This window comes from Corvus brachyrhynchos, unplaced genomic scaffold, assembly GCF_000691975.1.
Source record: "Corvus brachyrhynchos isolate BGI_N302 unplaced genomic scaffold, ASM69197v1 scaffold94, whole genome shotgun sequence".
NCBI lineage: Eukaryota > Metazoa > Chordata > Aves > Passeriformes > Corvidae > Corvus > Corvus brachyrhynchos.
This window is the reverse complement of record NW_008238330.1, coordinates 2,364,595-2,380,496: the sequence shown is the minus strand read 5'-3', so window position 1 is coordinate 2,380,496 and position 15,902 is coordinate 2,364,595. Positions and strand designations below refer to the sequence as shown.

Below are 15,902 nucleotides of genomic sequence, written 5' to 3'. Positions count from 1 at the left end.
TAGTATCATCCATCAAGACTAGGAAATAAACGAGCCAGACTTCAGGAAAACTTCACCTGAAGTTGAATTTCACTGTACAAAGGCTTCTATTCAATGTGTCCAGGACAATGGACAATGCCAGCTGTCATAGATACATTTCATAATACAAAAGGACTTAACAACATCTACCTACTAACATGAGGTCTGTTGCCATTTCTATTGACAAAAAAAGGTTGGATTTCCTTTTAAAAAATTATTCCGTAAACACAACCATACTGAGTGACATACACAGCTTTTACACTTCAAGTGCATGCTAATTCAGAAAATATATACAGTTGTGATGTGCAGATGGACCTAGTATTCATATATAAAATGTACTTTTTTGTTATCTGAAGTGTGTCCCCCAAGCCTAGACTGCCCACACAGAAGTACTTTGCTTTGTCCCTTATTATGATGCACAGTAAGGGAAAGCCTTGGTTACCATTTCACCCAAGTCAGGTATGCAGGAATGAACTAGGGCTAGCTCTGCTCCAGATGGCTACTAACTCCACCAGCAGAAACAGTCTTTTTTCTGTTAGACAATCATATTCACAGCAAAAGGGATGTTCTGCAAATCCAGCTTGACACCTAGAAACAAGTTCTCAGAAGCCATGGCATGGAACAACAGCACAATAAAGCTTTGATTCCCTGTGCAACACAGGTCTTCAAATTACTCCAAACCACCTCAGTGACCTCTGTGCACTGGCTGGTATGACACAGGAGCATTCACCTGGTACCCAAAAGACCACATTGGACTCCTAACCTTCAGCTATGCTGTTTTTGCAGGTCCTTCAGCAACAGGAGGCAATGGCATCTTCTTTTTGTCACTGCTCGGTGACATGACTCTGAATATGCACAAAGGGAGAAGGTCTCATTAGTACAAAGTCATTTCAGAGCAGCTTCACATTCTTGCTAGACATGGATGGGTGTGAGAGCCCTGAGAGGCAAAGGGGCTTTGTGTTTATTTGAAAGTGTTCATTTGTGGTCACTCAGAGGGTTGGCCATGAGCACTCACAACAAAATGCATGAAGAGCTAAGAGATATTGAAAGCCAAACCATCTGTGCATCAGGTCAAAGAATGCTATTAAGAACCTGTCCCAAAATGTTATTATTTTTCTGACCTAGAGAGGAGAGCAGATTTACACATCTGTCACCTGAAGATGACAGCTTTACTTGGTACACTTTGTGGCAGCAGTAAGACTATAATGAAAGATACTGTTTCTCAGGGACTAAACTCTCATCAACATCAAATGGAGTAAACTTGTACCTATGCTCCCATCCCTTCTTTCTGTAAATATTTTACAATTTAGGGAAGAAAACCTATGTATTTTAGTGTTTCTAACTGTTCTGTCAAGAGGCACAAGTAGCTCTGAGGTTTTAACACCTCCCTCTTGTTGCCAACATCCAGGTCATTGTCTGTTTCATACAATCTCAGCACTGGCAAAACAAGGGAAGCCAAGATGCCAACCACAGAGGCAGAGTGCAGGTGAGAGTCAAGAAACACTCAAGTCCTAGTCCTTAACTTTTTGGATGCATCATTTACAGTAACAACTCCCTCTTTTCTAGGGCACTTGGCAGAGCCCCTGCCATGACTCAACCAACGCTGGTACTCTAGTCACAATGACTTTTATCAGAGCATCTTTCTGTTATACATCAGAACTAAACTGTAAAAGAAAATCATAAAAGCAAAAGATGATAGTCAGAATTTCTGGTAAAATCATTGCTCTGCTGTTTCTACCTTTATCCTCTTTCTCTGTAGTTTCCCTTAGATGAGGGCATTTCTGTGGGGTCTTAGGAGGCTGCACATCACCCTGGGGTTGCAAGAACTGCTATCAGTAACCTGCCACAATGCAATTAAAACCTTGATTGAAACAAACTATAAATAAAGAGAAAGACATACAGGTTTTAAATACAGGTTTCCATTAAAAGCATTACAAAGACAACTTCTCTCATTTTGAAGACAAAGAAAAAATCCACTTCTACTAAAAAAAAAAAAGAAAAAAAATTAAAAATCACCCCTTTGCAAGTAATTTTAATGAGGAAAGGTGCAGGGAAGGGAAGGGAAGGAGAGAGGACTTGGAGAACTAGCAAGTGTTCAAAAGGGCAGGTGCCCTCCATCTTGGTCATTTTGCAATTGCGCCTTCTCACACAGTCAGGTCAGAGAGCCAGAGTCCTCACGTGGAGGATTTCACCACCTGCTCATAGGGCGGAGGTGGTGTGTTGCAATAGGAAGGTGGGGGTGGGTAAACCGGGTTTCCTTGTGGGGAATTGGGCTGGACATGGAAAGCCATAGCCATGGGATTCATCACAGGTCCTCCTGGATCTGTGTAATACGGCACTCCAGGTTGTTGTGACCCTGAAAGAAAGAAAAGGAAAGAAAAAGTATCAGCAACAGCAGCGGCATCAAGTTGTGCTCTCCCAGGGCCTGTGCTCTGCACACTTGGACAAGGTTTTTCAAAGTGTTCATCAGAGCAAAGACAAGGAGTATCTTTCTCCCTTCCAGAAAAAATCCAGGCTGGCAGGACTGCATTCAGTTCTTCAGATACCACCAGAAAGTTTCAGTTCTGCATCCAATGGAAATCACTTAGTGAAACAAAGGGCACCACTGCCCCAAGCAACTACCATTTGAAAGGGAAAACAGCACCCTCTGTTCAGTTGCCCTGACAGAAAAGCTTCTCTGTCTGCAGAGAGGAGAGGTGTGGGATCCCAGATGGACAAAGGAGTCTCTACTGTGGCCCTGACTCAGGTCTCAGGTCTTACAAAAGGACTTCACATATTATTCTGTGGCATCCTGGATCTGCCGATAAGGCAGAGTGCAGCTCAGATGAATAATTTCCCTCCTAGGTGTCATACAGCTTAGAGGTGAACCTGCATGAAGCAAAGAGCCAAGCTGTAGCCAGTTACTGCTGCCTAACACAATGGGACAAGATTGCTTTGCACAGATTAAATTTAGGAAATGACGTAGGAGCCTGCAGGGACAAGGAGAGGGAATGTATGGCCAAACACAAAATTCCTTGGCTATGACACATAAGGAGTAACAGAGATTGCTGTCGTAAGAACAAAGCTGGTGTGCAACCCTCCTCAGATATCGCAGTGGGTGGTGGAAGATAATGCAACTGAAGTCACAGATTGTCTCCATCTCAAGATGTAAGTTAGTTTTCTTCTCTTTCTCTCTGTCTGTTTAAATAAAGATGGACTGGGAAAAAAGTCATGGCTGAGCAACAGGTTTTCTTCTGTGGGTGCCAGTCTGTGTTTCCTATAATGACACAGCTTCTAAGGGATCTTCCCCTTTGGTTCTCCCAGTCAGGCCACCAGAAAAACACTCCCTGCAGATGCTGCTGGGATTGCAGAAGATGCTGCTGCTGTCTCTGCAGGGAAGGAGGGAGACAGGCAATGAGCCACATTTTGAGGGCTCCACCTCAACAATGAATTGGCTACTGGGACCAAATATGGAAGAGTAACTAGTGGAAAATGGGAACTTGCTTGACTACTAATTCTCACTGCTTTTGCTGTTGAATATTTCTAGAATAGTAGAAAAACTAAAACTAAAAAATAAAATAAATGGTGGCGTTAGCTCAGAGCCCAAAACTTTTAAGTGACAGTAATGACAGTCTGGAAGCAGGTGCCATAATCAGGTCATCAAAGAGCTTGTGCTTATTTTATATTTGCCCACAATTTATGTTCCATGAAGCACCACAAAAGAGTAAAATTGTGCTCTAAATTTACATCTGGTGTTTACCAATCAGGCCAAAGACACTCCCTGTTCACATAAACTCAAGGCTATTTTTCAGGCTTAAAAATATTAGTCTGGTTGGATTGGCTCCCCCCCACCTGAAAAATACTCTCTGTTCAGTCAAGGAGAAAAACAGATGCAGAATGGAAGCCCTAAAAAAAACCTCTTAGGATTTAAACAAGGAGGGTGAATAAAGTGTCAGTTTGTGTCTGTAAATTCTTTTTAACCATTTAGACCTAGGAGAGTTCCCAACTGGAACTACCTAACAGAGGGGAAGAAATGACAAACTTAGAAAGCACTTTTGCCAGAGGAGCCCTCACTAGGTAGGTCCTCCTGATGCTCACAGTTGTTACCTACCAGAGAGACAGCAATCAGACTAACAAGGGGGAAAAGAGCACCTTGCCACAGAAAGACTGCAACACGGAACATTGAAGGCAAATCAAAACCAAAATACTTTCAAGACGGCCAGATTGTGGAAGAAAATGCTAGGCTTTCCTTCACCTCTGCCAGATGGTATCAATTGTATTTAAAACTCTTTCTTCATGCGACTGTTGAATTTGGACACCTATCATTTTGTCTACACTGCAAAGGGAGAGCTTGCTAGCCTCCTTCCATGCATGGACACGCAGCTGTAAAGGTATTAGGAACCAAAACAGAAATGGAAGTCCTGTCATCCCATGTTTCAAAACCACTTCTGTACACTGCAGCTGAATTATGCTGTTGGAAAGGCTGAAGACATCATTCACTGCAGGAGGTGGCTGCATGTTTTAGTGCAGTGCAATCCCTTGTACAAATTGCGCAGTTTCCAAAAACCAACGAAACAAAAGCTCAAAACCCACCCTTTTAAAGTGCCTTGACCAAACTAAGAAACCAGTGGAACTGGTATGAGCAGTCTCTGACCTGATGCAGTGTTGACTGGTTGTCTGGTGTAAGACACGTTAAAAGTAGGTTCTTCTACTAATGGAGGAGGGTACATCCGCCTTCGGATAAAGAAACCAGCTCCACAACAGAACAGAACTCCCATCATCAAAAGGAACCTAGGCAAAAAGAAGAGAGAAGTCAAAACCTGCACATTCAAGCAGCATTTAAATCCAGACTGTTCACTGAGAATACGTCAGCCTACAACTTTTAACAGGGTTTCTTAACAAGGTTGCCTCTTAAGAACAGATCTGTCATTTGGGATAGCACTCATGGGACACTTACGGATACATTATGGACATTTTCAGTGATTAGTACTATTGTCAATGTTTTCCGGCATGTAACCCGAAAGTAAAACGCTTTTCAAAAGTTCAGGTTCACGCCTGACCTTGGCCACTGGGATGCAAAACTGAAATTCCAGGTCAGTACAGTTTCAAACCATGCATCTTGGAGGCAGGCCCCAGGCTTAGAGCATCTAGGCTGCTCAGGAGGTTTATGAAGTACAGAGAGGAATACTATTCTGCATTTGCCATTAAAAGAAGAATCTCAGATGTCCTTAAATTAACTCAACATTTTAATTCTGTCTCCCATGGGAAATATGGTAGGTGACACTTAAGCTCACGCCAGAAGACTGACACATTCAGTACTGATGGTGACAAACTTTGCTTTGTGCTTCCTACATGGGATATTACATTTTCAATAAAAAAAGACTCGCCTCCTCTCAGCTCCTTTTCCAACCTAACTAAACTGTCCTCATCATTCCCTTGCCCTGGTGCTGTGGAAACAGGAATATGCAGCAAGGGAACATCAGATTTTGTTCTTCAGACAGCGGCTTTCACTTTGTTTCCTTCATCAGTTATCAGGCACTCCAGTGACTCATGCAAGCTCTTGTAAATATGAATGGCTCTTCTGCCTGTAACTGCCATCTTGTTTCATGGCCTTTTAGTGGAAGACAATGACAACTGTGCTTTTTTGGAAGGGAAGGAAGCTGGCCAGAAGCAAGCCTACACACCATCCTTATCTCCTCTGGAGAATTCCCGGGTGCCTGAGAGGAAGAGTGTGGCACAGCATGGCAGCTAGAGTTATTTCATGCAAAGGGTCAAACCCTGTTCTTGTTTCTACATTAGAAATGAGAGCAGAAGGAGGTTCTTTTTCCCTGAGCCAATATTAATACATTCCCCTTTGGCAGTGTTCCTGCAAAGGATTTTTTTCTGAACAGAAAAACAGAGATTTATGACGTCACCCCAGGGATTGAGATAGAGAGCTCTTCACTTACATCAGTAAGGATTCTACACTGAAATCCCACAGTCAGCTTTGGGAAATCTCTGTATTATAGTATATGTCAGGCTTCTGTTTTTCACTGTTTATTTGTTTCAATTTTGAAGGCTTTTTTTAAATCAGTATTCAAATTCTACATAAAAATACCTGAAATCAGGTTTTCTAGGAGAGCATTTGCTTTCTCTCAACTGTAATGAAACGGTTTTATTCAGGTGCTTTTATAAATTCCACTCCAAAAGGAATTTACCTTATTTTTTCATTATGCATATAACAGTGATTAGTTTAAGCTTTATCCAGATTACTGAGCTGCTAGTTTCACAAGCTCAGTCTTTCTGCCTTCTTTTCCTTTGCTGTCATCTCCAGTGAAATCCTCATAGCCATAAATGTACTTCTCTTCCTTTTTAATTGAAGCCTCAATTCAGCTGGCAAGAATAAATTAAACCCTGCTTAAAAGCACAATCCTCCTTATATGATCCACTTTTAAAACTGAGCGCCCAACAAAAAAGGAAGAATGCTGCTGCTTGGCAGTAGCTGGGACGGGCATAAAGAATTCAGCAACTCTGGATAAAAGTGAAACCTCTGCCTGTACAATGCAGCAGGATGCAAAAGCAGGAAAGATCAACCTGACATGATCAACCTCCTCTTTCAGTGTTTTCTTACTAAATTGGGAGAATTTTATAAGAAAAAACCAAAGTCCTTTCATTTCGATGTACACATAGACCTTACTGCATACTTGCACCTACTGTACTTTAAAATACCATGGCTGCCAATACCCTGATTTAAGTCCAACAAAACAGTCAAGGACAAACACAAAATTCCCAAATGCCCTGGACCTACCAAAAATACCATAGTCGCTGGATAGAGAGAGCTCTTACACAGCATCTTGAGCCACAGCAATCCTCATAGGAGCGACATCTGTGGAGAAATGAAGAGACAGGGCTGTTACAGGACTGGTTTTCACTCAGATTAAAATGTCATCCCCAACCCTGACACCATTCACACCCCCAACCAAAGCATTACTTTAAGAACAGACTACCCTTGGCTGGATAAAGCTGTCAATCATATCCATGGCACAGCTCTATCCCTATTCAGGAATTTTTTGCATGTTATTGAAACTACCTTCCTATATACTTCTATCTCAAACCACCTCAAAAAGACCAAATGTGGTGCTCAATTCTATATAAAAAAGGATGAGTTATAAAGAAAGATGGTATTACTGTGTTTTCTTTCACAGTAAATGAACACTGCAGAACTCCAAGAGCTGTTAGGAGTTTTATTCACTGGAACAGACAAGAATTTCCAGAACAAAACTGCCAGATCACCCTTTCTTTGAAGATCAACAGCTTCCAAGCAGAGAAACCACTGAGTGCAGAGAAAACTCCAATTGTACAATTATTTGCAAATTATATGCCCTTTTTTGCTTCTCAGAAGTTGCACTGGACTGCAACTGCCAACAACTCCCATTGTTAATGCAGCCTTTCCTCTAAAAAACCTCCACACTTCAAATTAATATTTTGTATGCATGGAACATTTTTAAAGGCACCAGTCATTGCAAGCACAAGGTACCGCTTCACTAAAAGCAAGCACATACATTAAGGGCAACCTCTGAACAATTCCTATGGTATCTCTCATTTCCCACACCAATGAAACATATTTAGTAGGGAAAAGGACCGAGGTAACACAGAATCCATGGTATGTTACAGACTTGGATGAAAATCAGCAGATTAACACATCCACATACAAAAAGAGAGGAGGAGGTGACCACAACTGGATTGATCTTTTTAAGGGTGTTTACATCTGTAGGCAGAATGCACATATTTATTTAAGCATATAATCTTGGACAGTTTGCTCAACTGCATGACTGTGCTCCCCTATTTGTATGCAAACTAAAAATGTGTCAATTGAATAACTGTACAGACAATTACACATTTACATGCTCAATTAACAAGGCTTCGCTCAGAAAATACATTGTCACATAGGCTTCAGCCTCTAACTGGGGCTGGAGGAGGATGCTCTATGGATACATATCAGTTGTTTTGCAAGTGAAAACAGTTTCATGCTCTTCTGATGACAAGTAAGTAGGATTTATTCAGGCAAGCCGGAGGATCTGACATGATCATCATGGCAAGGTTCATCAATAGACTCAGGCACCCAGTTTGAGACTCAGGCCAAGGAAGTTGCTCAAGCCAAAAGAGAAAACACCCACTTTGCTGTTACTGAATCTGAAAGTGACCCATTTGCAATTTTTCTTCTTTAAAGCTTCCCAAGACCCTGACAACTGCTCATACTCAAAGCTACCAGACCTCATGTAACTACTAACAAGACTTAGCAAGTCAGCATTAACTTCAGTCCCATTGTGGACCAAGAAATTGAGTATTCCTCCATGCTCCCACAGTGGGTCAACTCAACAGGAGCTTTCAAGACATATGTTAAAGTCAAAGACAGATTCAGGTTCCTTACAAAATGGGCTGGAAGCTGCTGCCTTTTGTTACACCAGTGCTCATGGTACCCCTTTGCTCTTCAACATGCCTTTGGTTGGAGCAGTTCATCCATGTGATGGGCACTTGCCCCCTTGGCTGATGCTGCACAGCAAGGATTTTGTTGGGCCAGAAAAGCAGAGAAAAAACAAAACCTATAAATCTAGAAGCCCTTCTTGAGTTCATTAGGACAAAAATAAAAAGAAGGATTTTAGGAATGTGAGCAGTCTTTATCTCTGCCTCCACACACTGGCTCTGTCAGTCCAGACAACCTACATCTGGCCACACACAGGATGGGAAGTGGAGGCAACATTTCCCAGAGCCCCAAGAGCTTCACCTGTAATAAAAACTAAACTAAAACAGAGAGGCCACAGAGGCTGCACACACACCTTCCCCATGCCCACCCTTGCCTTGCTTATTTTGCATCTGTTTTCTCAAGAGCCAGAAGAGATGGGAAATGGCTATTTTAAAATATATAATTATGGTCATTCAAACCACCAAAATTAAAGGAGCATCTGTAGAGGAATATAGTACCTCAATCTATTTTTGATCTTTAAGTTTTCTAGGTTATGAGTCAGCACCATTTTTAAAGTCTCAGTGGCTTAGCTTTCGTTCCTGCTAAAGAAGGCTAAAACAGCAGCTGAAAGTCAGAAAGGCTACACTGCTGAAAAATTATGAAGCTCCTGACACCACTGACTGACAAACAAACAGGCTATCAAAGAGAAGTTTCAGATGACTGCACTTTCAAATGGTTGAAAACAATGATGCAAAGGATGCAGGAGTCTCTCACCATGGCTCCAATTCCTGGCAGTCAGTAAGCTTTCTGAGCCAGCTCATCCCAGGCTGAGCACTGCATTTGCTGGGTGGATCTGTGAAAGTAAACCAGTACCACACCTCAGAGGGAAATCCCTTTGAGATCTGACACTGGTGACTTTGTCACATTTTACCCATAAAACCAAACAGCTGCTTTATTCTGTGTTCCTGTGAGAATGGACACATGTACCCATATGTAGGAGCCTGGAATCAAGGCTGGAATCAAGGACAATGCCAACCTGCTGTCTGTATTCCCCACCACTTGATAGCAGCACCAAAAAGGACTGGAAGAACGAATGTTCTGTTTGCTGATATGGCCATCAGGCTACAGCAACAACTCTGCTGATCTCTTGTTCTTGATTCAATGTGCTATGGAAAAACAACACAGCTCCTGACAATATCCATCCCAATTACATAACGATTAACTTACTTATAAAAGCCAGATATATTAGCTGGCAAAAGACAACAACAAAATCAGCTTATTAATGGAGTAACATACAAGCTTAAGTATAATCAGTCTTTGGTGTACTATATCTCACTGCCTGATGGCAAATCACAGCAGAATTAAGACCCTGGTTCATTAAAAAAAACCCATAATTAAGCACATACACATATATTTGTTGAATTGGTATGCATTTTCTTTAAATTGCACTCATGCTTTGGCTCTGCTGTACAGGGAAGGACCAGTTGTGCCCGATGCCAGCTGAAGTAGAATGAGCCTTACTATTGATGTGAAGTGAATGGAACCCATCTCAAGAAGACTTCTCTAAAGTCAATTTTCCTCTTTCACAGATCAGTGATGATCCCAAGAACTGCATTTCCCTAGAGCAATGTTCATTTCATTGATCAAAAGTTAACCCATGACACAGGATAAGACACAATTAGTTGCTTTGCTAACCTGCAACTTCACCAAGAATACAACTTAAACTGTCTGCAATGAGATTTATGATTTAGAAGGTACATATTTTCATTCATAATTCAGTGGAGTGAAAGGACTGTATCTGCATGTCCAATGCCTTGAACTCCTGGCACATCAAGGAACTGCTGTGTCACAGATCAAAGTTACAAAGCATGTCAGGTCACAGGGACAAGGTTTTTTTCAAGGTTCACATTTAAATCATGGCACTGAACTTCCTTCCTTTACGGACAAGCAAAGGAGAGAGTTTCACATAAAGGTACATGGTATGATCCAAGCCCTACAAACCAACACTTCACTTGCATGTGTTCTGTGGATAATAGCTGTTCAGTGAAATGGTCCAACAGCTCTTTTCCAATTACACGTGCCTCTACACAGTTTAACAAGTCCCTCTCAGTAGAGCTGCTGCAGCAAAGAGCTGCATTGCCTACCACCACCACCACGTCTTTGACATCCAAGCTGTAGTTTTCTTAGGTTTTTTCTCTAGATGTTTTGCATCATATGGGCCAAAACCTGATTTAACTTTTAAGATATTTGATTAGTAATGTATTTTGGAAGAGTAAAACAAAACCTAAATTGTTAATCCACATGTAAAGGCAGAAACCCTACTGCAGACACAGAGACAGAGACTGAGAGGGTGAAATAAAACCACAACCCCACCTCAACAACCAGATACAGTAAACTGCATGATCTCTAACCACTGTTCTGAAGACAAGCCTGACACGAATACCAAAAAAAGGCTGCATACCAGTCATAGGTTAAATGATTGCTGCACATATCTGTAAATTCTATGATACAAATTGGGATCCATTGAACACAAGAAGCACTGGCAGTTTTGGAGCAGGGGGCAAGAAAACTAAAGGGAGTCAGGGGGCTGTGTAAATGAAAATATAGCAGTAAACCAAAACTCAGAACACAAAGGAAAAATCTGGGGGGGCTGATAGTAGCATTAGATGAAGCTGAGGAAGAGCCAGATGCTGCCCTAATACTGTCAGGGGCAAAAGACCAGAAGCAGTCCTCGTAAGAACTGTACGGGATGAACTGCTGAGGCTGGGTCACCTCCAGGCTGATCCAGTGCTGAGCTCTCAAAGTCAGAAGGTTCAGGTCTGCTCCCATTGAACAGATGACAGCAGACAGCTGAAGTGTGCATATGTATTTACTTGTTCTAGGACAAAAACGTTTTAAAAATAAAATAATCTAATCTGCTTGCAACTCAGCTGCCAGGATACAATGATGCTGAACAGAGAAGAAACAAATAAGCCTTGAAACAAAAAGAAAAAGCAGGCAACCACCACAAAGTGACTAGCAGAAACAATTCTGATAAAGCTCTGAGTCGTGGCAGTGCTACCAATGAGCAGTGATGTCACTGAGGCACACTGCCCTGATAGATGAAGAATTGGGAAGATCAATTGCAGGCGTACCATGTAATTGAGAAAGAGTTCTTTTTCTATCAAGTTTACTTAAACTTTTATTAATTTCAGACATTCTGTAAATGCATTTCCATCTTTCCATAAAAAGCCATCTTCAAAGCAAACCCCTTGCCTGTACTGCTGTCTAAGGAAAGACATGGGGAAGACCACTGCACAATGGAGGGGTTATCCCAAGGAATCTGTTTTGCTACAGGTGCCCACAGAACATGGAAATTGAAACACAGAGTCCAATTCTGCACTCAGGAGTCCCACCTAAGTAACCATTTTTGAGTCCAAAGTGGTTTAATCTCTCTCCAGAAAGATGCTGCAACACAAAGGCCCCATCCTTCCACTGGCATTCACTCAAGTGCTTGAGGAGCAGTAAGACAGGCAAGGTCTTTAGCTGGTAGAGCAGAGTCATAGGCAAGATCTGCAGTCCAGCCTTGGTCTTAGGGTTGATTGTGTCTCCTTGGCATGTACACGGCCTAATTTTCAGCAGACACAACACCACAGTCACCTGCAGTTACAAGTTCTCAGCACCCAAAAGCATTTATCTTCTTATAAATAGCAAAGGTGATCTCTCAGCATATGCAATAATAGTGCCTTGTAAAACATAGGTCTGATAAATATGAATAGATAAGTTTATTATAGTAAATACAACTGCTTCACAGATTACCTCAGTGCACATCTGTACTTGAGAGCAAAAACACTGCTGCTGGTACCCAGGAGAGCACTAGAGAGATAGTTAACCCACGTACTTGGTAAATCACACAGCCCTTAACTACATAAGAAAATTTAAGGCAAAAAAAGGAAAAGTGCTGTCAGGTAATTTTTTTCTACAGAGTAGAAACAACTGAGACAGAAACAATATTTGCTCAGATTAGAGTCCTGTCAGCTTTGACACAACTAAAATCTCCTACAAGACAAGATACTTGGCTCCTGTCCTTCACACAGACATGAAAAACAAGAGCAGGCAACAGCTGAAAAGGAGCTTATTTCTCAATTACTCTTTAGGTGAAGTGCCTATAAACACCATCTCTGTGCAAAAACACAGCAGAACACAGCAAATCCTCCCCCACTTCTGATGGGATGAGAAGTATTTATTTGTTCAGCTGCTCCTATCAAACCAATCTTTCTCACAATCTTCTGCTGCCTGAAGGTTTGCCAGAATCCCAGCCCTCTCTTCACAGATCCCAAGAAGAAAGCCACCCTACAGAGGAACTCTCTGTTGTCTGTGAAATACCACTACACGGCTTTCTGGCCAGCACATACCCATCTAGAAATTTTCTCTGCTCCCCTTGTGGCAGAACCTAGCAAGAATTGCAGTGGCTTGGGCTTTGCCCACTGGCAGTATATGGAGCCTTAAACAGGCATTTTCCAACACAGGCTGCAGGCTTTTCTTTCACAGAACAAAGGGGAGAAACAGCATAGCTTAAGGCTCTGACAAAAGTAAGCCACAGATAATGTGTATGACAAGTTTGAATTTTCTGGAGGTGGAACTGTAAATTTCTCATATCAACAAGAACGAGGACTTCTAGTTAATCATCAGGCCCCTCATTAAACAGATGATTAGTTCTTCGTATCTCAAGCTGCTCCCAGTGGGCAGGCAGTCCTACTGCATCTCATCCCTGCCTTGGGAAGTCATAAGCATTCTGCTGGCAGGGGGCGATGGGTATCCAAGAATTTGCTGTCTGCCTCAGTTTAAGATACTAATGCAAAGTAAACCTTTTTTTCCTGCACCAAGCCACTGCATGATCAAATGCAGAGGAGGACTGGGTAGTAATGGCCAACTGTTAAGTGCCATCAAGTCTTTCAAAACTTTAATTTCTACTTAGAAAAGGTTAGAACTTCAAGATTACTTTGGTGTCAGATGCACGTTGATGCTGTCCACTGAAGCTCAAACCAGGTGCAACCCTTCCTGTCCCACCGACAGGAAAGCAAAAGAAACTGATTTTCAGCTTCTCACTAGGGTTCTTGCCTGGGACATGGAAGAATTAATAACCTGATGAGTATTTCAAATCAAACACCTTCCACAGGAAAAACTGAGGCTCACTCACACTAAGTCACAACTGTGGTTATCACATCCTCTGGAAACGAGAAGGGGATGGGATTGGGTTCTCTGCTCCATGTCAGCCAGGGGAGGGTCTGGTCTCAGAGGAGTACCCCACTAGAAGACAGAGGATGCCCTCATTTCCTCTTTCCTCACCTTTCTCAGAATTAGCTGCCCATCCGTGGCCAGCCTCCAACTCCAAAATCATTCAGAGCTTTAAATCTGAAATTAGGTCCATCACCTGTTTGATGGCCTGTGAAAGTTGACATACTAAACCCCTCTCCCCTCTCCAGGACCTACTCCTAGCAAGTTGAGCTGGTTGTTCGTTTGGCAGCCTAATTCACCTGAGACTGTGTTAGATAACTGATCCATTGAAGGAAATTCCAGTTTGTGGCAAGGCACCTAGCTGCTGGGTAATTGCAGCAGTCAGGACTACAACCTCAACAGTTTCATCAACATCAAGGGACTCTAGTCTCTTATTTGGAGCAAGGAGTAGGCCACCTCAAGGGCACTGACTGCTGAAGCTAGTTGTGGCATTTTGCACTGATATTGGTTAAGGCCACACAGGACTGAGCAATAGTGGTGGGTTTCTGTTGCCTTTTTATACAGATGGCCTGATAATTACTGCTGTCTTCCTTCATGGCACAAACCATGCACTTACGCTCTTGCATTGAACTACATATGCAAAAAAGGCCCTTCCTGTGGCTGCTCACTGTGAAATTGGTGGCCCTGGAGCGAATCCAGGTCTCCGTTTCTGTACAGTGCCAGCTATTCAAGGCGCCTGGAAGCGTGCAAAACTATTACACTGCCTCCCCTCTTCCTCCTCCCTGCTGGCTTCAAATCAAATGGAAGGATAAATCAGCAGCTATATTACTGCCCTAAGCACACACCTGCTGACACTTCATGCAGCTGTAATTGCAATGGCAAGTTAAGTGTAGCATCAGGAAAGCCAACTTAATTAACAGCAGTAAACATAAAAGGACGTGGAGCACAGACAATAGCCACCATCATACAACACACCCAGTGTCTGGTTTGGGATGGTTTCCCAGCCTCTTGTACACATGTTGGTGGAATAAGTGCCCTCTGAGCTATCTGAGTAACAGCAAGAGAAAATAACTTCTTTAATATTTTCATCTGGGACATTTTGCAGGTTCTTGATAATGCACAGTGTTACTATGGACTGACCACAAAGAATAAAAGGACTTACGTTCAAAACCCAGATGAATATCACTGTGTGATAAATACAACAAAACCTAATCTGCAAAGAAAGAGAAGCATGTGGAAATGTACAAAAAATTTATTTCAAAACACATGAAAAACCACAAACTTAATATATCCCACATTCTTCTCTATAATAAGAAAAATAACTGATTCTTTCCATGCAGGGCAGGAACATGTTTTAAATATGAAGAATATTAGCAAACATTCATTTTTTAGGTTTCCATTAATGTTCTTAGACTAATTGTAAATGAAAAATTAAACGGATTTCATCAACACGAATGTGTACATGTACAGTTGTCTGCTGTATGCAGTAAACTAGTTTCTATGGCAGAAACATATTAGCCTAAAAATACAGCACTTCCAACCTGTACACGCTTTCAACATTAATTCAGGTCCTGCTTTTGATAAGAATTAGAAGATGTTACAAGATGGCATTTCTCTCTGTTCATTCTGCTCTTCACATCATTACCAACAGCAATGGTTAGCATTTCCTTTCAGAGAAAATGTCCATGTTTCATTCTGGAAGTGTTTACCTAGTACCTCACCTTTGAGAAGTCAAGACCTGCTCAAGGCAAGGAACCCAGGGATGAACTCAGATGCAAAAAGCCAGTATTTAGGAGGTAGAATAAGATACAGGCTACCGAGGAGGCATTTAGAAATCATCACATATACAAGTAGGTGTCATGTTAGGAAAGCCAAACCTCACCTACAGCTAATAGTTGGAAGGGACACCAAGTCTAGCAAGAAGAGCTTCTACCACTACACTAGCAGTGGAAGCTATCTATCGACAAACCAGAGAGTGGGAGGTGTCATTTACCCCAACTTCAGCACGGCTTTCCACACTGTCCCCCTCAATATTCTCATAACCAAGTGCAGACCTTACAGTGTGGGCAGGGAGGCAGCCAAATGAGTTAAAAAAAACCCAAACAGAAACCCCATGGTGAGGCTCAGAGGGCAGGGGATAATGGGTCCCTCTCCCTATGGGTGACTACTTCACAGACCCGTTGACATCAGCCATGGTATATCTATTGCTGTGGACACATGCCTACTGCTCATACTCAAAAACATT

At 42.1% G+C, this 15,902-nt stretch overlaps 1 protein-coding gene across 1 annotated transcript in view; it reads right to left on the bottom strand.

Annotated features, from left to right (window-relative positions):
* Positions 1-1,915: 1,915 nt before the first annotated feature.
* VOPP1 (vesicular, overexpressed in cancer, prosurvival protein 1) overlaps positions 1,916-15,902 on the bottom strand; it is a 20,679-nt gene continuing 6,692 nt past the window's right edge. The window contains exons 3-5 of the mRNA XM_017734591.1: positions 6,785-6,862; positions 4,652-4,788; positions 1,916-2,374 (exon numbers count right to left, since the gene is read on the bottom strand). Coding sequence (XP_017590080.1) covers positions 2,193-2,374; positions 4,652-4,788; positions 6,785-6,862 — 397 coding nt within the window. The 3' untranslated portion in view covers positions 1,916-2,192. The remainder of the gene's footprint in view (positions 2,375-4,651; positions 4,789-6,784; positions 6,863-15,902) is intronic.